At 45.5% G+C, this 24,170-nt stretch overlaps 1 protein-coding gene across 1 annotated transcript; it reads right to left on the bottom strand.

Annotated features, from left to right (window-relative positions):
• Nucleotides 1-5,465: 5,465 nt before the first annotated feature.
• Nucleotides 5,466-23,341, bottom strand: LOC115086082 (gastrula zinc finger protein XlCGF26.1-like). The gene is made up of 3 exons (XM_029592621.1): nt 23,288-23,341; nt 7,152-8,578; nt 5,466-5,669 (listed from the first exon to the last, which is right to left on the bottom strand). The coding sequence occupies exons 1-3, from the start codon at nt 23,319-23,321 to the stop codon at nt 5,466-5,468; spliced, it is 1,665 nt and encodes a 554-aa protein (XP_029448481.1). The 5' UTR covers nt 23,322-23,341.
• Nucleotides 23,342-24,170: the final 829 nt, after the last annotated feature.

Raw genomic sequence — 24,170 nt, 5'->3', positions numbered from 1 at the left:
CAAGGAATTCATACAATCTGTAATTCAAAAAGGATTAAAAATCAGGACAATAAACAATGGACTGAGGCCGATGTACAATTTTCAAGACAGTAAACAATACACATACCTTGGTGCGGAAGATTCAAAAAATGGCAGGGAGTGCGTTTTCCCTCAGTACAACCAGGTATTTTAAAGCAGAATTTGGGCGCCAAACTACAGGTGAATTGATCACCTTTCTCGAGGGAACCAATCAGCGGTTCCCAAGATGCTCAGCGCCCCGCAAGTACACAGACAGACAACCATGACAGTCTAATCAGTGAACAAAGCTAAGAGAACAAGTGCCATTCAATCTCGCGATTTAAACCTTTAGGAGAGACTGTGTCCAAGGTGAAAATCCATTTTTGTTCTTGTCTGCCCAAATGTTCTAAATAGTTACCTCCCCGGAATGGCTTGGGAACTACCTCAATAACAGCAAACCATAAGTCAGCAATGTTATGGGACGAACTTATCCAGTGCGAGACCAGAGGTTCTTGGTCACGAGATGTGCGAATATTTGAACAATGTTCAAAAATTCTGGTTTTAATTTTCCGGGAGGTTTTACCAACGTATAGCATAGGGCAGGGACATTTGATGACGTAAATGACCCCCTGTGACGTACAATCAGAGTTAGATTTTAAATAAAACGTTTTGTGAGAGATAGGATGTTGAATGAATGAAAGAGACTCCGTATGGTGGCACGCAGTACAATGACCACAAGGCTGATGTAGGTATTCTCCAGTAGAGGTCGCATCAACCCGACCTTGAAATGCATGTACCAATCTATCTCTAAGATTGTGCCCTCTGCGGAAAGTGAACCGCAGGGAACCCTGGAACAGCTGATGTAGGGATAAGGAGTTCCAGTGTGTGCGGATAATTTTAGTGACTTCCCGACTCAAAGGCGAGAAGGGAAGAATACAATTGTTAGACGGCTCAGATGAGGATGACTGGGGTAAAAAGAGTAAATCACGGTTGATATGAAATGCTCGTTTAAAGGCATTCCGAATGACTTTGTTGGGGTACCCTCTAGCCAAAAAACGAGCTGTCATCACTTGTGCCTGTTTTAAAAATTCTTCACGAGTTGAACATAAACGGCGTAATCTTAAAAATTGACCGGTTGGAATATTTCTGCGAAGATTTCTCGGATGGCAGCTGTCAAAGGCTAATAGGGTATTACGGTCAGTATCTTTTCGAAAAATTGTAGTGTGAAATGTATTATTTTGAACTGAAACCATAATATCCAAAAAAGGAAGTGACAGCGAATCTATGGAAAAATTAAACTGAAGGTGTGAATTGAGAGAGTTTAACCAATCCAAAAACATCAAAAATTGGACATCGGTGCCCCGCCATATAATAAAGATATCATCAATAAAACATACCCATAATGCTATGTGATTTGACCAGTGTGAAGGATAAATATGAACCTCTTCGAATTGTGCCACATAAAGGCACGCAAGGCTGGGGGCCATAGTGGCCCCCATCGCCGTGCCCTTTATTTGTTGGTAAAATTGACCCTCAAAACAGAAGAATTTTTTTGTAAGTGCAATTTCGGCTAGTTTTAAGTTTTATTTTGCCGTGATAGTATTATGCAGTGGAGTTGCCGCAATAAAATTATAAATTGCATTCACATCAATTGTTTGGAATTCTCCTTTGATCAGGACATACAAAAGTCTATACTCTGCACTTTTGGATTTGGATTTCTCTGTAGTGCAGAACCCTGCTTCTGGTTTTTTGGTAATTGAAGTCTCCCATTATTACTGCACTACCAATTTGGTTAGCTTCCCTAATTTCTCTTAGCATTTCACTGTCCATCTCACCATCTTGACCAGGTGGACAGTAGTATACCCCTATCACTATAGTCTTCCCCGACACACAAGGGATTTCTACCCATAAAGATTCAATTTTGTATTTAGTCTCATGCAGGATGTTTATCCTGTTGGACTCTATGCCATCCCGGACATAAAGTGCCACACCTCCTCCCGAGTGCTCCTCTCTGTCATTGCGATATAATTTGTACCCCGGTATAGCACTGTCCCATTGCTTATCCTCTTTCCACCATGTCTCTGAGATGCCAATTAAGTCTATGTCATCATTTACTGCTAATCATCAGTATCTCTCTCCGCTTGTGATGAGAAATCCAAATAAATGTACTCCCAAAATTCTGTGCTCTCACCTCCTAAAAATGTGTTCGATAAACTATCTTATTTTTATTTGTATTAGCAATCAATTTTAATAAAATATATTGGAGAAAGAGGTAAGTTTCATATTACTGGTGCATGCCTCCACGGCCTTGCGCCCTTCTCGTAGTATAATCATTAACTTGCCTCCTTCCTCCTTTTGTAAATTTTTATGTGTTTTATAAATAATTTTAATATAATATTTATGTCAAAAAGATTTTTTTAAAACAAACAAGATTTTTAAATTAATTGTAATCTCCACTTTGCATAATCGGGATAAAGCAACTTATATTTTTCTTCTATTGCTTTCAATATCTTATCAACTTTCATTGAATGACTAAAATTCATGTATCCCTTATGCTCATGAACAATTAAATTTCAATCTCCTTTCAATTTATACGCCATCTATCTCAAATATCCCTAAAATGGTTTTGTGAACGCCGAGTTCCTATGTGTTAAACTACCACTATCTAAATGGAACTGTTAGAGACTTATCTCCCGACACAGCTGCGTTTCGGTCTTTCTTCCTCAGGGGAGAATGTCCATTCCTGTTATCCTTAGTTCATAGTTGATCCAAAGTTCATGGCGTTTTTTCAGGCTATCCGTTCTCTCTCTCCGGCTTACGAGCTCCGAGCGGCGGCGTCACTCGGAGCTCGTAAGCCGGAGAGAGAGAACGGATAGCCTGAAAAAACGCCATGAACTTTGGATCAACTATGAACTAAGGATAACAGGAATGGACATTCTCCCCTGAGGAAGAAAGACCGAAACGCAGCTGTGTCGGGAGATAAGTCTCTAACAGTTCCATTTAGATAGTGGTAGTTTAACACATAGGAACTCGGCGTTCACAAAACCATTTTAGGGATATTTGAGATAGATGGCGTATAAATTGAAAGGAGATTGAAATTTAATTGTTCATGAGCATAAGGGATACATGAATTTTAGTCATTCAATGAAAGTTGATAAGATATTGAAAGCAATAGAAGAAAAATATAAGTTGCTTTATCCCGATTATGCAAAGTGGAGATTACAATTAATTTAAAAATCTTGTTTGATTTAAAAAAATCTTTTTGACATAAATATTATATTAAAATTATTTATAAAACACATAAAAATTTACAAAAGGAGGAAGGAGGCAAGTTAATGATTATACTACGAGAAGGGCGCAAGGCCGTGGAGGCATGCACCAGTAATATGAAACTTACCTCTTTCTCCAATATATTTTATTAAAATTGATTGCTAATACAAATAAAAATAAGATAGTTTATCGAACACATTTTTAGGAGGTGAGAGCACAGAATTTTGGGAGATCATTTACTGCTATACATTCTAATTCTCCCATCTTACTTCTTAGACTTCTCGCATTAGCATAAAACATTTCAAAGTTTGTTTTTTGTTTGTATTTTCATTCTGCTTTTTAATTGATAGGGATAGGTTAGAATTTTTTAGCTCAGGTGAGTTTTTAGTTACAGGCACTTGGCCTACTTCACTGTCGGGATGCCCTAATTCTAATGCATCATTAGTATCCTTTAAAGATACCTCTCTCCGAACCATGTGCTGCTGAGCGACTGTCGGCTTTCCCCTTTGTTCTAGTTTAAAAGCTGCTCTATCTCCTTTTTAAAGGTTAGCGCCAGCAGTCTGGTTCCACCCTGGTTAAGGTGGAGCCCATCCCTTCGGAAGAGACTCCCCCTTCCCCAAAAGGTTCCCCAGTTCCTAACAAAACTGAATCCCTCTTCCTTGCACCATTGTCTCATCCATGCATTGAGACTCCGGAGCTCTGCCTGCCTCTGGTGACCTGCGCGTGGAACAGGGAGCATTTCAGAGAATGCTACCCTTGAGGTTCTGGATTTAAGCTTTCTACCTAAGAGCCTAAATTTGGCTTCCAGAACCTCCCTCCCACATTTTCCTATGTCGTTGGTGCCCACATGTACCACGACAGCCGGCTCCTCCCCAGCACTGTCTAAAATCCTATCTAGGTGACGCGTGAAGTCCGCCACCTTCACACCAGGTAGGCATGTTACCAGGCGATCCTCACGCCCACCAGCCACCCTGCTATCTACATTCCTAATAATTGAATCACCAACTATGACTGCCGACCTAACCCTTCCCTCCTGGGCAGTAGACCTTGGGGAGATATCCTCAGTGCGAGAGGACAATGCATCACCTGGAGAGCAGGTCCTTGCTACAGGATCCTTTCCTGCTACACGTGGTTGGTGCTCTCCCATCATGAGACCTTCTTCCTCCAAGGCAGCACCAGGGCTGCCAGTCTAAAGTTGGGACTTGACTACTATGTCCCTGAAGGTCTCATCTATATACCTCTCTGTCTGCCTCAGCTCCTCCAGGTCTGCCACTCTAGCCTCCAGAGATCGGACTCGTTCTCTGAGAGCCAGGAGCTCTTTGCATCGCATGCACATGTATGATTTTTTACCCATGTACATGTGACACTCTATGCAAAAGACTGGGAAGCCCCCCTCTTGCTACTGGACTGCTGCCTTCATCTCAATTTTGATCAGTTCCTAGTTAAGTTTTAGGTTGCTATGGGAGTAGGAATGTGTCTAACTTCCTTTAAATGTATTAGTGAATTCACTATGTGTCTGGTAGTGGCCTACCGGGGTCTGATCGAATTCTCAATAAAGTTTTTGTTGATTTTTTTTTTTTCTGAAAGTGGCACCTGCCTATAAATTAAGGGATGAGCTAGGGGAGGGTTGGGAAATACAAACAGTCTAACTTCAGTTAGTCAGCCTGAGTGACTCACTGCTCCCTTGATTAACAAATGTTGGTCCTATTCAAACCCAATCACACTACCTCAACACCATTCCAAGGTGAGTAACTGAGCTGAACTATTCAACTTTTTTACTTTGGTATACACTGCTCCTAGCTTATTTCTAGCTTCTGGCTACTTTTTGGGTTGGTTTTTTTGTTTGTTTTTTTTGTGGTTTTTTGGGTTTTTTTTTTCAATACAAGCACTCAGTTAGTATTAAATACAAACACTCAACTCTTTAAAAGTCTGGAGAACACTCAGTTCTGCAGACTTTTAAAAATAAACACACTACCTACTGCTACCTTATTGACTGACTAAAAACACAAACAGTCTAACTTGTTTATTCACTGCCTTTCTGACTATTAAAGGCACAAACATACTAAATAATATTCCCAAATAGTTAACTTTGCCCCAATATTTTTAAAAAAGACAATGTCCCAAGCAAAAACTTACTGATTCCTTTCAGCCACCAGCAAGGTGATCCTCTCCTCTCAGTGTTCCCACTGGAATGTGGGTTACTGAGCTCTTTCCTTCTCGAAGATTTTTTTCAGCTGCAGCTCATGCTTTCGATCCTGCAGATCCTTTAGGGCTGTGGACCCAGAGACCGGGATAGTAGTCTTTTTTGTGACCGCAGACACTGCTGCATCCACTTTCAGAACCCGAAGAATCTCTAAAGCCTCCTCTGGCAGAGGATAAAACTTGTCCTTTGCTTTCGTGACCTTTAACCCCAAATCTGGGGTGTCCCATTCTCTGAAGAGCAGGTCCGTCGCCAAGAAATGGAAAGGAAGAGACGTAAGAGGACCCCTCAGGCCCAACAACACAGGGTCCATAGACCCTAAGCGAGACTTCCTGAGGCGCCTCAATCGCTAATTCCCCAAATGGCGGGAATGAGGGGTGCAAGTTCCTCCTTTCCGAACAGGCAGACCACCTTTGGATCATCTCCCTCGACGACATGGGACTGCGGAGCAGCACTCTGCTGCTGATTCCCCTCGCCCTCTACTCCCTCCTCGGGGGGCTGGGCCGGTAGGTCCTGACCCTCCAGGTCCAGCGAATTTAAAGGACGTGTCAGAATCAGCCTGTGGCGCCATGGACCGTGAAGGGAGCTTTGTCTTTAAGGACCCCCTTGATCCTCAGACTGGGGCTGCTTTATTGCCTTAGAGAGTGGCACAGAGAAAACCCCGGGGCTAGCAGCCTGCTTTATACTTGCCTTCCGGGCCTTAAAGGCCTTATGCATCAATAAAATAAAGTCTGAGGAAAATGAAGAGGAAGAGCCCTCAGAATCCGTCCCCGTATCATCCCCCTGCGCCTTAGCATCTGCCCGCACAGGAGAACTAGGCCGCGGGAGATTCCCTTCCCCCATCATGAGCCGAGACGCCGCAGAGAAGGAGCCTAAAATAGTGCCTGTTCCCGCGCTCAGCAGGAAGGGCCTTGAGGAAGGAGCCGGCAGCTCCCTAAATGTGATCTCCACCGACCTCCCACGAAGAACCACGCCCTCCCCTCCCCCCGGCGGTCTTGGAGGTTCCCTCGCCTCCGGGGATGCAGGCTGAACACAGCCCAACACTTGAGAGGCGCGTGCGCCCGGAGCCGCATGCTGGGCAAGACGCTCTGTGCGGCATGAGAGAGCCAGGAAAGGAAACAAAACTTTTTTTTTTTTTTTTTTTTTGCGAAACGGAGAAAACCAGCAATAAACAAATCCCACGCTCCCCGACCGCCACGGCAGGGAAGGAAAGGGAGAGCCCCGGTAACATGAAAAGAAAACTGGTCAGCAAAAAATGCGGTCTTTTCTTTTTTTTTTTTTTTTTTGTGGTTAATCAAACCTGTCCCGTTACTCCCGGGTCCTGAAGTGGTCCTGCTGGGGTGAGTGATCTGGGCTCCCTGGTATCACCCCAAGCTGGGCTTCACCCTGGCAAAGGAAGGGCCCTCGACCCTGAGCCGCAGCCGCCCCCAAGACCAGGGGGGATGGGCCCCTCAGGACGTTTTCCTTTTCTTTGTTTTGGGTTTTTTTTTAAATTGAAATAAACTTAAGAAAACCTAACAACTGTCTTCTCTCTTTTTTTTTTTTTTTTTTACCAAGTAATCAGTACAGACTGTGAGTTTTGCACCTCCACCATCTGCTGGAGACAGAGTAATACTGGCAGACTGTGGCTGGTACCTTGGTATATAAGGCAGAGTCTGTCAAAACTGTCTCTGTCTCCATCTGCTGGAGGGGAGGCAAAACCCAGGAGTCTGGACTGATCTGGGTATGTACAGGGAATGAAACATTTTCCATATTCAGTACATGAGAATGGTGTCTCTCCTGTGTGACGTTTCTGATGTTGTGTGAGGTGTGTTTTACTAATGAAACATTTCCCACATTCAGTACATGAGAATGATCTCTCTCCTGTGTGGAGTTTCTGATGTTGTGAGAGGTGTGTCTCACTAATGAAACATTTCCCACATTCAGTACATGAGAATGGTCTCTCTCCTGTGTGGCATTTCTGATGTTCTGTGAGGTGTGTTTCACTAAGGAAACATTTCCCACATTCAGTACATGAGAATGGTCTCTCTTCTGTGTGGCATTTCTGATGTTCTGTGAGATGTGTTTTACTAATGAAACATTTCCCACACTCAGTACATGAGAATGGTCTCTCTCCTCTGTGGCGTTTCTGATGTTGTGTGAGGTGTGTTTTACTAATGAAACATTTTCTACACTTAGTACACGAGAATTGTCTCTCTCCTGTGTGGAGTTTCTGATGTTGTGTGAGATATGTTTCACTAAGGAAACATTTCCCACATTCAGTACATGAGATGGGTCTCTCTTCTGTGTGGCATTTCTGATGTTCTGTGAGGTGTGTTTTACTAATGAAACATTTTCCACACTCAGTACATGAGAATTGTCTCTCTCTTGTGTGGCATTTCTGATGTTCTGTGAGGTGTGTTTTACTAATGAAACATTTTCCACACTCAGTACATGAGAATTGTCTCTCTCTTGTGTGGATTTTCTGATGTGATAATGGCAAATACTTATTAATTAAGCTTTTTGTACATTGAGAACATGAGAATGGTCTCTCCCTAGTGCGTACTTTTTGATCTTGTCTTAGAGCATTCTTACACATGAAACATTTGCTGTATTCAGTGCATGGAAAGGGTTTCTCTTTTGTGTTTATTAGGTTGACATTTAGATTGTTCCTCTGACTGATACCTTTTTCACATTTGTTGCAGAGAAATGATGTTTTGATTGAGTGGGAATTTTGGTGTAATATTACATGCGATTTCTTACCAAAGCTTTCTCCACAGGAGTGACACACAAATGATTTATTCACTTTTCCCTCCCTGTAGTTGAGGTCAGCAGTCATTTGATCACTGTTATTACTCTGGAAAGGTCTCCCTGCTCTCAGGTGTCTCTGATGCTCAGGGATGACTGTGCTCTCCCTTTCACACTCAGTGACTCCATCCGGTGAGTCTCCCGCAGAGTTTCTCGGCTTCTCCTCTGATTCCTGCTGACTGTTCCTTGTGTTTCTCCTCTCTGTCCCCTGAGAAACATTATTAAAATCATTTCCTGATTCTCTTGGGATCAGTCCTACTTTCACAGGATATTCTTTTTGAATCTTCTCCTCCTCTTTTATATTCTGTGTAATCTCTTCATTTACTGGTGATAAAAAAAAAACCAATCAATTATTAGTGACCATGCAAATGTTTCTCATTCCATCATCACTGCTCGGAATTGTCACAAATTCTAAAAGTGAGAAGATGGGAGAGAATGAGAGATAAAGAGATCATGAATGTAGGTGAGCTTGTTGGAAACATAGAAAGTGTGAGAGGGAGAGAACAGGGAGGGCAGGGGGGATAGGATAAGCCTGGAGGGGAAGCAAGTTGATGTCCCCAGGTAGGATGAAAGTTACCATAAAGGGCCAGGGATGAGACTGATATTCCAAGCTAATAGGAAGAGTAGAAGAGAGGATAGAAGAGAAATGGAGGTATGATAATAGTCACATAGATGAGATACTCTCAGGGTGAGAGGTGATAGTTGAATGAGAGGAGGAAAAAGTTGAACAGTAGTGGACAGGGCAGAAGACAGTATCGCTGGAGTGGTGGAAAATACAGAGAAAGGGGACTGTGAATGTGATGTTCCTAATGGATGCAATGGGGAATACGTTTGGGGAGGATTTATATCAGGAAATGTTAAATGTCATGAAGCCTTAAGAATCAAACTGAAGTATGATCCTCTTGAGACTCTGTATGTAGCCGAACTGCAACCTCCCTAGTACCAGGCTCGATGGTTAGAACTGTGAGTTTGCAAAGCTCACTCACTTGATATGAGGAAGTGAGAGCACTCATTCCCGGGCATTTAGTCACTGATTTGATTCCTGCCCACCCCAATCACATTTATTATGTATAGATTATTACCTCCACTAGGAAGAAAGTCTTCAAAATAACAATCAATTAGTGATTTAGAATAACATTCAATCACCGCTGATTTTAGTGACTAATTTTAGTCCTATTGCTGGTCATTCATGAACTAACATTATTCACCTAGTTGTCACATTTAAAAATTATAGATTTAAAAGGCACAAATTTAAAAACCACATTTAACTACCCTTAAATGGAGACATACCTACTTTTTAATCAGCTTTAAAGACTTTAGGAACTCAACAAATTAAGATACAGACAGAAGCCCAGCAGCGAGATGGGGGCTATCCAGTCCACAGCATTAAGTGCCACGTGTATGATTATCCACCTGTTAGTAAGGGAGTTTATAAGTGTGCACCTGGTGCATAAAGCTTCCGGCTCTCAGAGAAAGAGTCTGATGTCTGGAGGCCAGCGTGGCAGACCTGAAGAAAATGAGGCAGACCTAGCGTTGCATAGAGGAGACCTTAAGAGACAGAGCAGAACACGTTCAACTCCAATCTGGCAGCCCTTGTGCTGCTTTGGATGAACAAAATCATCTGGAAGTGATCCTGTAACTAGGATCTGCCCTTCAGGTGATGCTTTATCCTCATACGCACACATAGAATGTGCCCAGGAGGGAAGGGTTGGGATGGCTGCTGCAGAGGGTGATTCATCATAGTTCAGAGGGAGGTATCTTCCAAGGATACTGGCTAAGTAAGTTAGAATGTACTAAGAGACGTGGTGGTAAAAACTGAAAAGTCCAAACTGCCTCTATCATCCAATAAGCTGGTTGTGGGTACATATAAAAATGGAAATACAAATAAAACTAGTTTACCATGTCTGCATGCAAATGCCAGAAGTCTGAAAAATAAGACTGGAGAATTAGCACTGAATGGCACTGAAGGAAGATGCAGACATAATTGGCATCTCAGAGACCTGGTGGAGGGAGGAGAACCAATGGGATTCAGTGAAACCAACGTACACATTATATCGTCAGGACAGTGCAGATAACATTGGTGGCATGGTGGCACTATATATATAGAATGGCATAGAGGCAAGCTGGATAAAGGTTTTGCAGGAAGCAAACTTCACTTTGAAATCTTTATAGATTGAAGTTCCAAGGAAAAGGGAAGAGTGTAGTAGTGGGGATATATTACTGTCTGCCTCACCAGGATGAGGAAACAGATGGTAAAATGCTAAATGGCAGGCAGAGGTCAATACCGTGAATCAGACCGAGCGTGGTCAAAAGGCTATCCAAGGTCAGTACCGTGAAATCAGTCCAAGAGGGTAAGACCAGGGAAGCGGAACTGGAACACAGGAAGGACCATGGGAACAGAGGAATGCAGGAACACCGGAAACAAAGGAGCACTGGAACAGGAACGCAGGAACACTGGACGGCAACTAGCTTCTCATAGGAGACGACCCGTTTGCCAAAGCGAGGGTCAGGGGACAAGGCCCTCGCTTTTATGCGAGTCTTAGGTCACGTCATCAGGAGGCGTCTGGTCCGAGGCTCCCACCCTGGGCCCTTTAAAGGTGGGAGCTTGGGCCGCGCGCACGCCTAGGGGCGAGGCAGAGGAGCCCTGACGGCAGCTCCATTGTGAGGAAGGAGGTGAGCGGGGAAGGCGCAGAGGATGCCGAGAGCAGGCAGCGGTAGCAAGGGAGGAGTGCCCGGAGCTTGTGAAGGGAAGAGCGAGGTGAGCAGGCCCGGTCTTGGTACCAATGCGGCCGGGACACGCAACAGAGAGCCCTAAGATCGCAAGAAAAGGACTCCTAAAGGTGCCTACAACAGGGAACACACGTCTAACACAAATAAGAGAGAAAATTTCCATAGCGGGCCCTAAACTATGGAACTCTCTTCCAGAGTCTACGCCAGTAACAGAAAGTAAGAGTTTCAATCGGGAACTGAAAACATAGTTCTTATGCATTTCTAAAGAGCTAACGTAAAACTCCAATATGTCGATGACACACTGTCAGACCCCCTAGACTATACCAACAGATTGAGCAATAGGTATTGAGCGATGTTAAATGTATACTGAGTATAATATGAAGGATAATGAAAAGGAAGTCATAGGTTATAATTCTACATCAAAGCACCCTAGTTACCTTGTACTTGATGTTGATATATCGACTCAGAATACACATTTGCTATTGAGATGAATTAGATTATGTATAAACTAGCCGTTAAGCCCGTAACAACGGGCTACGTTTAAAAAAATTTTTTCAGTCCATTTCCTTCCCACTTCCTCCCCCCCATCTCACCTCCCCCCTCTAGTCTCCCTCCCCCATCCCTCACTCTCACCTCCCCCCTACCTCACTCCTCCCCCTCCCCACTCCTCCCACCTCACTCTCACCTCCCCCCACCTCTCTCTCCTCCCTCCCCCCCTCCCCACCTCACTCTCACCTCCCCCACCTCACTCTCCTCCCTCCCCCACCTCACTCTCTCCTCCCCCCTCCCCACCCTCTCCTCCCCCCTCCCCCACCTCACTCTCTCCCTCCCCCCTCCCCCACCTCACTCTCCCCTCCCTCCCCCACCTCACTCTCCCCCTCTCTCAATCCCCTCCCCTTTCAGCTCATCCACAACCGGCAGACAGCGGGGTGTCCCTCCCTCGCGCGCGCCACCACCGCTACTGCTCCTCCCTCCCTCGCGCGCGCGCGTCACCACCGCCGCCGCTGCTCCTGCTTGTTCTTGTTGTCGTTGTCGCCGCCGCTCTTGCTCGTTGCTGCTGCCACCGCCGCTCCGCACCATTTTTTTTTTTTCGGGCACGCTCCGCTCTGGCCGAAGTGCCCGCATGCACGGTAGAGCTGCTCTCTACTGTGCATTTGCGGCACGTCGGTCAGGGCTCCCTTATCTAGTAGATATGACCTAGAAAATATATTTGCCATTATATTGACCTAGAATATGAACAGTGAAACAGAATGGGATTGTTGAACCAGTTACTGAAAGCTGATTTTGTATACCGTTGTGATCTTATTTTGGAACGACGGTATATAAAAACGCTTAAATAAATAAATAAATAAAACAGCAATGGTACCAGAAGACTGGAGTGTAGTCAATGTGACACCAATTTTTAAAAAAGGGTAAAGGGATGACCAGTGATCCTGACCTCAATGCCAGGCAAAATAGTAGAAACTATTCTTAAAAACAAAAAATTGAAGGGGGGCGTTCTCGCCACGAATCAAAATAGACGCTTGATCCAGAGCTCCTGCCTTCCCCGGACCAAATCGCTTAAAAAAAAAAAAGAAATCGTGAAATCAGGCTCCAGCACGCTTCCACACTTGCCAGATAAGTTAAGTTGATTACTCACCCGACATGGCTCAGAAAAAACAAAAAGGGCCCCGACTTTCGCCACTTTTCATACGCGAAAAACGTGACCCTCGAGGATGGGCCTGTAGGAGACACTGAAGCCACGACCTCGGGTGAATTGGAGGCCGCAGAGGGGGGCGATTCAGCGGGATCTGAGGCGCACATTACAGCCCTCCCCACCCGCGATGAATGTCGTCGCTGGTTTAGCGACTTAAGAAGAGAAATGAAGGAAAATAAACAGGAGTTACTCACTTCCATGGATGTTTTAAAGAAGGAAATGGCTGAAAATTGGGAGAAGGGTGGATGACTGCGACAGGAGGCTGGATGCTCAGGCAGTGAAGATAGAAACCTTACAAAAATCTGTTTCCCATACTACTAACGACAGCGTGGACTTATGGGCGAAACTGGAGGATCTAGAAAATCGCAGCAGACGCTGCAATTTGAGATTTAGGGGAATCCCTGGAACCGAAGAGTATATGGATCGTAAAGTGACCATCCAGAAATTATGTAGATTTCTGCTCCAGCAGTCAAACCACACCGCTGCGGAAGCACCAGAAGTGGAACTGGAGTGTGCTCACAGGACATTGGGCCCTAAGTCGACTGGGAAACCCAGAGACATTATTGTCTGCTTCTCTAAATACTCCATAAAGGAACACATTTATTTGGTGGCCAGAAAGTAACAATCCTGGGTGTGGGAATCACATCCCATAATGATATTAACAGATCTCTCTCCATTAGCGTTGAAAAGAAGAACAGACTTTAAAGATGTCCCTTCAGTTTTGAGGAAAGAGGAGACCCGCTATCGCTGGCTATTTCACTTTGGCATCGCAATGATCATACAAGGTGTAACCTGAAAGGACAAAAGGTTAGAGGCAGCAGCCGCCACTTTAAAAGGAAGCAGACTACATGGTGAAACTAGTAGCACCAGAAAAGCATGTTCACCACTCTGAACCAGTGGTTACCCCAAGATGGCAACGTGTCAGCAAAGGCGGGAAAAGATTGCGCGGACATTCTGGAGATCTTATCCCGGAACAGGTGAAAGGGAAAGGATGACGTTTTGGAAGCCGCATCCAAGATTGACTTTCAAAGTCAGGATCTGGAGAGGTTTGGTTGCGAAAATGTTTGTTGCTGCATCAGAGGCTTAATTATGGTTTGTCTGGTTGATGTTACATGAATGAATGGTCCGGGGAGGGGAGGAGTAGGTTCCGTGGATGATTCCGCCTCCACTTGCTCACGCAGCTATGTCCTGGCCTCAGGGCTGTGGGGTGACTAAGGTGGTAAGAGTGAGGGGAGGGGGACAACTGTTGACATATTCTACCATATAGTTGTGTAGGCTAACTATTTCTATATCAGACATGGTGTTACTATAAAAAAAAAACAACCTAAAAACTTGGCTGCTTAAATGAGCCTATACATAACAACGCCCCCTGCTACCCCCTCTGAATAAGCAGTCACCCCCCCCCCATCCCATCAAGGAAACTTTTACCCCAAATCTAGATATCATTCAGTTAACTTTAGAATATAATAATTTATGCAGAACCGTGTAAATAATTCTTCTAAGCAACATGTACCCTAATCTATGACTATGGACCTTTTTCTTTCCCTCTATTTCCCTTCTTGTTCCTTTCACCTCCCTATTACCATGTAACTTTTATCCTTCCACTTTCAAAATTGTTTGATTTAACCCTGTTAGCTGTAAACCGATGTGATATGCAAATGAACGTCGGCATATAAACGTTTTTAAATAAATAAATGGGCAATTAATCTGCTGCGGGGTATTCTAAGCATTTGGGATTATACTTATAAAAATTTATAAATAACACCACAAAGGATTGCTTTTACAAATTGCAAGTCCTTAAAAAGCCAAAACCACTCCTTCCATTCAATGACTTCCGCCTGGTGCTACAATCCATCATCCTAGCTAAGATCGACTATTGCAACTCCCTTCTACTCGGACTCCCTTCTAGCTCTATCAAACCCTTACAAATGGTACAGAACGCCGCCGCTAGAATCCTCACAAACTCCAACAAAAGACAACACATCACCCCCATCCTCCGTAACCTACACTGGCTGCCTGTCAAATACAGGATCCTCTTTAAAGTTCTCACAATCATTCACAAAGCAACACACAACCTCTCTCCCATAATGTTAAGCACACAACTCCGACCGCATACTTCCTCCAGACCCATCAGAAGCGCATACAAAGGCACACTGTATGCCCCACCAGCTAATACATCACTAAGGAGGCGCGCACTATCTACAGCAGGCCCCCCCATCAATGGAATGCGCTCCCCCCCAGATCTACGACTAGAACCAAGCCATCGGGAGTTCAAAAAAAAAGCTAAAAACCTGGCTTTTCATCCAAGCTTACCCTGACACTTAAAGCAGCCTTGATGCTATGACAGTCTTAATCAATTTTCAAGTTTTCCTTCCCCCTCGGAGGGGGAAGGAAAACTTTGTTCTGTTTGGTGTCGAACCGGGCCCCCCCCCCCCAGTACTCTAGTGACTGAGAAGGCTATAGACCGCTTTTGTTTATATTCACTACCCATCCGAGCTCCTGCAGTAGGCTCTTGACTCTGCTGGTCACCTGTCTGCTCTCCTCTGAAGGCTTTGCCCTTATCAACCAATCGCCCAGGTAGGAATGTAACAGGATCCCTTCCTTCCTCAGTGTTGCCACCATGCCCACCATAATTTGGTGAAGATCCTGGGGGTGCTGAGGAAGTGACGTCATCCCTTCAATATGGTCGCATAAGGCGATAGCTCCTCTCACAGTTATCCCAATCTATGCTTCATCGGCGTAATCTGGGCAATTTTTCATATCTGGAGTGAGTCAGAGGCCGGTAAATCTCCTGGCAATGACATCCAGGAAAAAAAAACAAAAAACGATCGATTTGAAAACCTATTCTTATGAACCAGGAGGCTCACGCTTTGCGGCCTTATTGAAGGACTCAGAACCCGGAGATAACATCATGGCGGACGGAACACCTCAGTTAGACCTGGAGGGCATGGACACTGCGAACTCTAGGACTGAGGTGGGCACCGTAAGAGCCACAACAGAGCTAACAAAAGACTATTTTAAAAATCGGTTCATGGAAATTCAAAAGGATATAAAAATCTATTAAGACAGACTTGCAGGAAGCCCTGTCTGAGTTCCGTTCTGAGCTGGGGGATTTCGGTCGCAGAGTTGAAGACGTGGAAAATATAGTGGAGGGGCAAATAGTGGAAGTCTCCCGCATTCGCAAAAGACCTTACTGAGCTTCAAGCGGTCAAGGAGGAAATACTTCTAAAGATGGAGGATCTCGAGAACCGGTCTCGATGATCCAATATCCGGGTAAGGGGAGTGCCTGAGACAGAAGAATTCATGGATGCTGATGAGGTCATGCAAAAAAATATGCCAGTTCGTGCTGGGCGAACGACCTGATCCATTGGCCTTCGAGGTTAATGAAATTGTATTGGATCGAGCTCATAGAGCACTTCGTGCCCCGAAAACGAACGCCCCCAGAGACATTATCGCATGTCTTCACGACTTCCGCGTGAAAGATGCCATTTTGCAGCAGGCGCACAAGATGGGAACCATAATATGGGAAGGACAGAGCATTGCTATTTATAACGATTTAGCTGCTGCTACTCTACAAAAACGGAGAGATTTTCACATGGTGACTGTGCTGCTTAGAAGGGAAGCTCTGAGATATAGGGGGCTCTATCCGACCGGCATTGCTTTTACAAAAGAGGGAAGTACTCATCATATAAGACGGTTATCGGAGGCAGCCTCGATTCTGGCGGGAGTGGGACTGGTTCTACCAGATGCGGAGGTAGAAGTACAGAAGACATCAGGAGCTGAGCTGTGAGCGGGAATGGCAGGCTCCAGACTAGGCCGAACCTCTCATGAGAGAAATGGACAGAGAGAAGGAGTAGCGTGAATGTCGGCAGCCTAGTGTTGGACAGTTTCTAGCATTGCTCTTAATATTGCAGGCGGTTCTTATTATCATATTGAGTTTTGTTTTGTTTGCAGTACCTGCCTTACATAATTAGACCCAGGGCAGTGATAATTCTTCATTCGATGCCTGAGTAATAATTGCAAACAGGGATGCTGTGGGGGGGGGGGGGGTTTGACTTCACTTTCTTCCAAGTGGGATCACAGCCGTAGCAGCGGCGATATACAGGGGGAGGAGGGGGGGGGGGGAATGGGTCGGGGGGAGGGGATGGGCAAGGGATGTCAGATGCATAGGGAGAGTTGGGTTTCGGTCCCTATGATGGGTTATAATTGGATTCATATCTATAAAATAAAGGGAGGGGGATATGTCCGATGTTTTCAGTGTTGCAGGGACGGAGGGGTGAAAATTACTGATGGCTATTAAAGTAGTATCTATGAATGTGAAGGGACTAAACCGTCCTTCCAAGCGCAAAAGCTTGTTTAGAGAAGTGCTCTCTCTGAAGTCGACAGTCTTATTCATTCAAGAAACACACCTCCGAAAGAGGTACGAACGCCTGTTGCGCTCTCCTCATGTTCCACAAAAGTGTTCTTGGCTGCCAGTACGCCTCAGTCTAAATATACTGGAGTGGGGATTTTAGTTTCACGGGATCACATGGCACTGGTCGACTCAATTCATAGAGACACCGAGGGACGATTCGTTATTGTTTCACTATATATCAATCAGATCTTATCTACTCTGGCAAGGGAGAATGGGATCTATACTTTACAGCGACCAGTCGTAGTTCTATAGCGGCGCAAATTTATTTATTTTTTATTTTATAACTTTTATATACCGGCATTCGTAAAAAAAACAAAACATCATGTCGGTTTACATGTAACTGAGAAAGGAAATTACAATGATAGGTGGAGGAAAGATAGAAAGTTAAGAGATAAGTTAACTTTACTGTGGTGCCAACATGCGTCACAGTTAAATGAGATTACATGTAATAAACCATATTAGACAAAATTAGACATATACTAAATATAATAGACCATATAATAAACCATATTGGACATGTTAGACATATTAGACATATTAGACAGTATATATACATATAATAAACCATATTAGACAAAATTAGACAGTATTAGACAAAGTTAGACAGAAATTAATTATGTACAAGGGGAGGTGGTGCGAGGGGGGGGGGGGGGGGGGGGGGGTAGAGGGAGGCGAAGGGTGGCAGGGGAATAAAGGGGCAAGATGGGGAGGGGGGATGGAGGGTAGGGTGGTGTAGGAGGGGGGGTGTCATATACGTGATATGGCGATCATTAAGAGTAATTGTACAAGAGGCGAGGGAGAGGGAAAAGTAAGAGGGGGAGGGGGAGGGGGTGGAACTGTACAAGGGAGCTGTGGGTAGAGGTGGGAAAGGTGCGATGGTAACTGTGAAGGAAGCTGCTTAGAGGAAGGAAGGTGGTGGAGGTGGGTGGGGGGAGGAGTATGGGGGGGCAGGGGGCAGGGGGAAACTGAGGGGGGGTGGGGAGGTAAGAGTGTTGCGATAGAGTCAGAGTGTTGTGATAGAGTCACAGTGCTAGGGTTGTGAAGTGTTGGGATAGGCCTGTTTAAATAACCAGGTCTTGATTCCTTTTTTGAATTGATTAAGTGATGGTTCTAGTCGGAGCTCGGTGGGGAGGGAGTTCCAGAGGGTGGGGCCGGCAATGGAGAAGGCTCTCTCTCTGGTGGATGTGAGGTGAGCAATTTTGAGTGAAGGGGTGTAGAGGGTGCCAGCAAGGGAGTTTCTGGTGGGGCGGTTGGTCTGATGGAAGTGTGGCATATCTTCGATCCATGGGGAATTATTTTTGTAAAGTGTGTTATGTATGATAGTGAGTGTTTTGTATTGAGAGCGATAGGTGATTGGGAGCCAGTGGAGGTCTTGAAGTATGGGAGTGATATGATCAGTCTTTCTTGAGTTTGTGAGGACGCGGGCCATGGTGTTTTGTAAGATTTGGAGGGGTTTGAGCAAATGGTTGAAAATAGTTAGAAAGTGCCGTTTAGATGGGATCTCACGCCCTATAAGCTGCACAGGATGGGGCTACGAGGGGAACTCCCTGTGTTGGAGACAGTGTGGTCAGGAAGGTAATTTCTATCACATGTGGCGGATTTGTCAGACTATTAGTTTACTGTGGGAGCAAGCAGAGACCTGGCTCCGAGACTTATTTCATATGCCACGCCACCTAGGCCCTAAAGAGGTTCTACTGAACATTCCACAGGATGAGCGACCGCCAGAGCACAGACATTTTATTAGAGCACTCGCCCGTGCTGTCCGCAGCGAAATAGCCAAACATTGGAAGGAGGCGCGAGCACCTACCTGGTCTGCAGTTTTGCAGAGCTTGAAATGGATTCACTATATGGAGTATCTAACTGCTCTGAGGAGAGACTCATTGGCAACTTTTCATAAAACATGGATTATATATAAGCAATGGATTGATTCCCAATCTGGCTGAAAGTTGATATATGGGAAGGGGGGGACGGGTTGGGGTAGGGAGACACCATAAATAGTGAATCCCAGATGGGATGAGGTATGTTGCATATTTATTTATTTATTTATTTATTAAGGCTTTTATATACCAACTTTCTTGATACAAATCAAATCAATTCGGTTTACAATGAACTAAGCAGAATATACAATTAACCAATCAACAAGAGATACAGAGCATACAGTTACATTATAACAAGGAAGCCTTAACTTGGAGTAGGAAAATAAAGAAGGGGGGGGGGGGCATATGATTTGGGCACTTCAATTTTCTGTTACACAGAAGTGCATGATGATGATGATGATGTGTGTTAATTGATTGCTAATTCTTTTCTGTGTTCAGACTGTTTATTGCACATTTATATGTATATGTTCTCCATGTTGATACTTTTGTCCTTTATACTGGGATCACAATAAACAGATAATTACAAAAAAAAAAAAAAAAAGATCCTGGGGGTGGCTGCTAAACCGGAGGGTAGTGCCCGGAACTGGTAATGGTGACCCAGTATCGCAACATGCAGAGTTTCCATGCGGAAGTGTGGTATCCGTAGATGACTGATGACGTTCTTGAGATCCAAGATGGGTCGGAAGGACGCTTCCCTTCTTGGGGGACGATAAAATAGACTGAATAGCGCCCAGTCGTTTGCTGGGGCATGGGCACCGGAGATATTGCTTTCAGACTGAGTAGTCTTATTAATGTGGTTTCTACTGCCAGTCTCTTGTGGGAGTGGCAGGGTGATCTCATAACTTTGTCTTGATGGAAGCAGCAGAATTCCAGAGAGTACCCCTCTCGATGATGTTTAGGACCCATTTGTCCGCCGTTTTCTCGACCCATCTTTAGTAGAAGGGGGCAAGTCGACTCCTTTTGGCTTCTTCCTGTGGATGGGTCGGTCTCTTCTCATTGTGGGGTACGGCTGCCCCCGGTCCTGCTCCCCTCTTGGGTGTGTCTGTTCCTAGAGGACCGGGTCCTTCTGGAGGGGCGATGTACCTGGAACTGAGTGTTCCTGTAGGGTCTAAGCGCTGTGATCCTATGCCCTTGGTCCTTCTGGGGGAGGAACGCTGAGGTCTTTTACCTCTATCTTCCAGTAGTCGGGGCACTGGAGATTTGCCCCATTTGTTGGCTAACTTCTCCAATTTGCTGCCGAACAAGAGAGGTCCTTTAAGAGGATTCTCGTTAGATGTCGCGTCCACAGACCAATTTCGTAGCTATAGATGTCTTCTGGCTGCTACTAGCGAGGCAACTCCTCTGGCTGAGGTGCGCACTAGGTCTGAGCTTGCGTCAGTGAGGAAGGATGCCCACAGATTTCATCGTCTTTCCGGCCATATTTGCGTCTCTCGAGAGGAGTAAGCAGGCACGTGCTACCAGTGCGCAGCAGGAAGCAATCTGCAGTGTTGTTGCTATTGTGTTGAAGGCCTGCTTAAGGATGGACTCCAATCGTCTGTCCTTCAGTGCTGCTCCTCCCTCAACAGGAATCGTTGTTCGCTTTGAGACTGCACAGACCATAGCGTCCACTCTCGGGGATGCAGGCGCTCCTTGGCCACAGGATCCAGGGGGTATAGGGCTTCCAAGGACCAACCCCCCTTTGAAGTTGGCCTCCGGGGCCTTCCATTCCAGGTCAAACAGTTCCTGGATGGTTTCCAACATTGGAAAGTAGCATGAGGCCTTACAAGGGGACACCAAGATAGGGTTCCTCTTTGGTTCCACCATAGGTCAGTGCCCAGAATGCCCCTCGTCTTCGGAGTCTGAGAAACGAGGGCTGGTAATTCGTCTTTCTGGAAGAAGCGAAGCATGGTTCGCTATGGTTCTATTCCTGGAGGGATTTCTCCTTCTTCCAGGGAGTCACTCTCATCAATGAGATGTCTGGTTCTTGGTTAGACGAGGCCTGTCTCGAGGCATCCGAGTAGTGCCGGGAGGATCTTGTGCTTCCGGCCTGGGTTGAGCTTGGAGCGCAGCGGGGGCCGTTTGCAGCCCTTTGAAGAATTCCACCCAGGAGAAGGTCCCTGGGTCCATGTTGACCCCAGGGGTGGAGTAGGGGCCCCCAGAGGTGTTCTCCTGAGGAGGCCGTGTCGAGGAACGTAGGTCTGGGGAGCAATCGTCAGTAGTTCCAGACCCCTCCGACAGTGGGGGTCCATTCCCCCTGGGCTTCTTCGTACTGCGGTCACAGGCAGGACTTCATTTCAGTATGTATGGCTCTTATGTGGCAGGCTGTGCAAGGAGAGGGCCTTCTGGCTTTCTTAGACGCGGGTGCCATTGAATTAATGTGTAGGCGCATAAGTTTCACTGCGTGTGAGAATTTGTGCGCGGCCGTAGTTATGCACAAGGTATTTGTGCGGGGCCAATGTTATGCGCCTGGAGTGCGCTCCAGTGTGCGAGCGGCCAACGTGTGTGCGCGGATCACCGCTGCTTACACAGCTATGTGTGCGACTCTATGGGATGCGCACAAGTTATGCTCATCGGCCACTGGAAGATCCTGCGCGTACCGTCAAGGGGAAGGAAAGATGGTGCAGACGACCACCGCGTGTAAGTTGGCCCCCCCCCCAAGGGTCTCCATGTGTGTGGACCCCTGCACCGGATCGGGGCCTAGCCTAACCAAGGCTGCTTAACCCAATTGGTGCTCCCTTTTATAACTCGCCGGGAGTAGAGTCTGTATAGCGATCCGAGTTCTGGAGACCTGAATTTAAAGTTTCCTTCTTACCTGGTCTCGTCACTTACCGCTTGTGCATCGGACGGTCTCCAGCTGCGGGGGGAGAGGGTTTTACCTTCACCGTCATGCTCGGATGTGCACCCGCTGCCTTTCAGCCACTCTGGGGGCTATGTCCACGCCGGGACCAAGGCCCACCTCTGAGGGATATCGGAGATCACCTCAGGCATTCTCAATTGGGGGAGGGACCCTTAGGTTTCACCGCAGGAGAGCGGGGCTCGATCTTCTTAAAGGTAAATTTCTCTCTTTTTTTGCTGTAGATTTCTTTCTTTTTGCTGTAATTGTTAACACTATTCTAGTGTGTGGGATAGTGTCCGCATCTGCTAAGGAGACGGAGAAATACTGAAGAGCTAAGCTACCTGCACGGGTATATGTAGAGTGAGATCAGCTTTGAAACCTGACTCTGTCTCCCATCTGCTATCAGGAGAGCACATAACCCATTGGTCCTGAGTCCATCTGGCTACACGCTAGGAAAAAGTGGGATAAAGGCCAGGGATATGGGAGGCCTGCAGCAGCTTTGCTCTAAGCTCACTTTCCATATTTATATATTAAAGGTAAGAACATTTGCATTAGCCACTTCTAGAAATGTTATTCATTATCAATCATTTAAGAAATGTTTTGCTTATAAGCAGCTCGTTCATTGGTGTATGGATTAGAGGTGTCAAACTATTTAACCCTTCGTATCACTGAGAGACTGCTCCTGTTCATCCCACATGGTAAACTTGTAGCAACTCTCCATAAGATCTTATTTGCTTTTTTAATAAAAGACTTTTCTCTTCTAGCTGTTCAGTATTAAGAATTTCTTTAATAGCCACATCAGAATGGGTAAACAGGGAACGGTTATTTACCCAAACAACCCTAGGACTAAGGGGCACTCCATGAACCTAACAACCCGCAGATTTAAAACAAATCATAGGAAGAATTTTTTCACTCAGTGTACAATCAAACTATGAATCTATTGCCAGAGGATGTGCATAAGGCAATTTACATAGTGGAGTTCAAAAAAGGATCGTATAAGTTCCTGAAGGAAAAATCCATAAACAGCTATTAATCAAGTAGACTTGGGAAAGCCATCGCTTATCCCTGGGAGATACAAAAAATATCTCAACTATTGGAGATCTGCCGGCTTCCTTTGAACTGGAATGGCCACTGTCAGGGACAAATGCTGCGTGGGTTACACCAAGGACTCAGTGGACCTTGGTCTGACCCAGCAGGGCACTTCTTAGGTTCTTAACTTTGTAGAAGCTCAGCAGCAAGTGTCCTCAGGTGAGATATCACTATATATATATATATATATATATATATATCTGCTCTGAGGATACTTACCTCAGTATAAACAGGGGATACATTTCAGATTGGCAAGGGGCTGGTCTCAAGTGAACAGACCCAAACAACCAATCTCAGGCACCAGCCCAGAGACAGAGCAATGCAGGAGCTGGAGTCGGGAGAAAAGTCACAAACGACCCTCAGTAAATCAGCCCCTGGGGTCTGATAAAGATTCAGATAATGTAATTCTTACCCAGGGAGCTCAGGATCTCATAATTCTCCTTCATCACCTCCCTGTAGAGTTCCTTCTGCCCTTCATCTAAATACTCCCACTCCTCCTGGGAGAAAGAGACAGCGATGTCCTCAAACGTCACCCGCACCTGAAACACAAACCAGAAACACTCAGGGACACGTGGAGGGGCTCAGCGTGCATCAGATCTCAGCTGGATTTATTCTTCTCATATTTTATCATGGAACAGAGGATGCCAGCTCCCCTCTCCGCCCAAAACTGTCACACTTGTTCCCCTCTGGCTATGCCCGTAGTATCAGTTTCCTCCATGGGCCCCCAGTGTCTGCAAATCAAACTGTGAAAAGATTCCTTAATACCAGAGACATAGAAACATAGAAATGACGGCAGAAGAAGACCAACAGGCCCATCCACTCTGCCCAGCAAGCTCTCACACTTATTTTCTCATATCTTTCTGTTACCCCGACTGCTGAGTCCAGGGCCCTTATTGGTAATTGTTTTATTCCAATTTCCTTCCACCCTACCATTGATGCAGAGAGCAGTGTTGGCGCTGCATCAAAGTGAAGTATAAGGCTTAATGTTTGAGTGTAGTAACCTTTGTAAAGAGAAGTTACCCCGATGTTTGTATACTCATACTGCTCAGATCAATGCCTTGTTAGATGTTGTCTGGATGTAAATCCTCTTTTCCTCATTCCCCTCCTACCGCTGAAGCAGAGAGTCACACTGGACATGCATTCAAGGTTAAGTATCAGGCTTGATTGGTTTAGGGTAGTAACTGCCTCAACAAGCAAGCTGCTCCTACTTTTAATTTGTTAACCAGACTATGCAATTCAGTTCGTGTTGGTTCTTATCTGAATGCAAATCCTCTTTTCTTCACCACCCCTGCCGT

Source organism: Rhinatrema bivittatum, chromosome 2 (genome assembly GCF_901001135.1).
Source record: "Rhinatrema bivittatum chromosome 2, aRhiBiv1.1, whole genome shotgun sequence".
NCBI classification, from domain to species: Eukaryota; Metazoa; Chordata; class Amphibia; order Gymnophiona; family Rhinatrematidae; genus Rhinatrema; species Rhinatrema bivittatum.
This window is presented reverse-complemented; position numbering and strand designations above follow the sequence as displayed.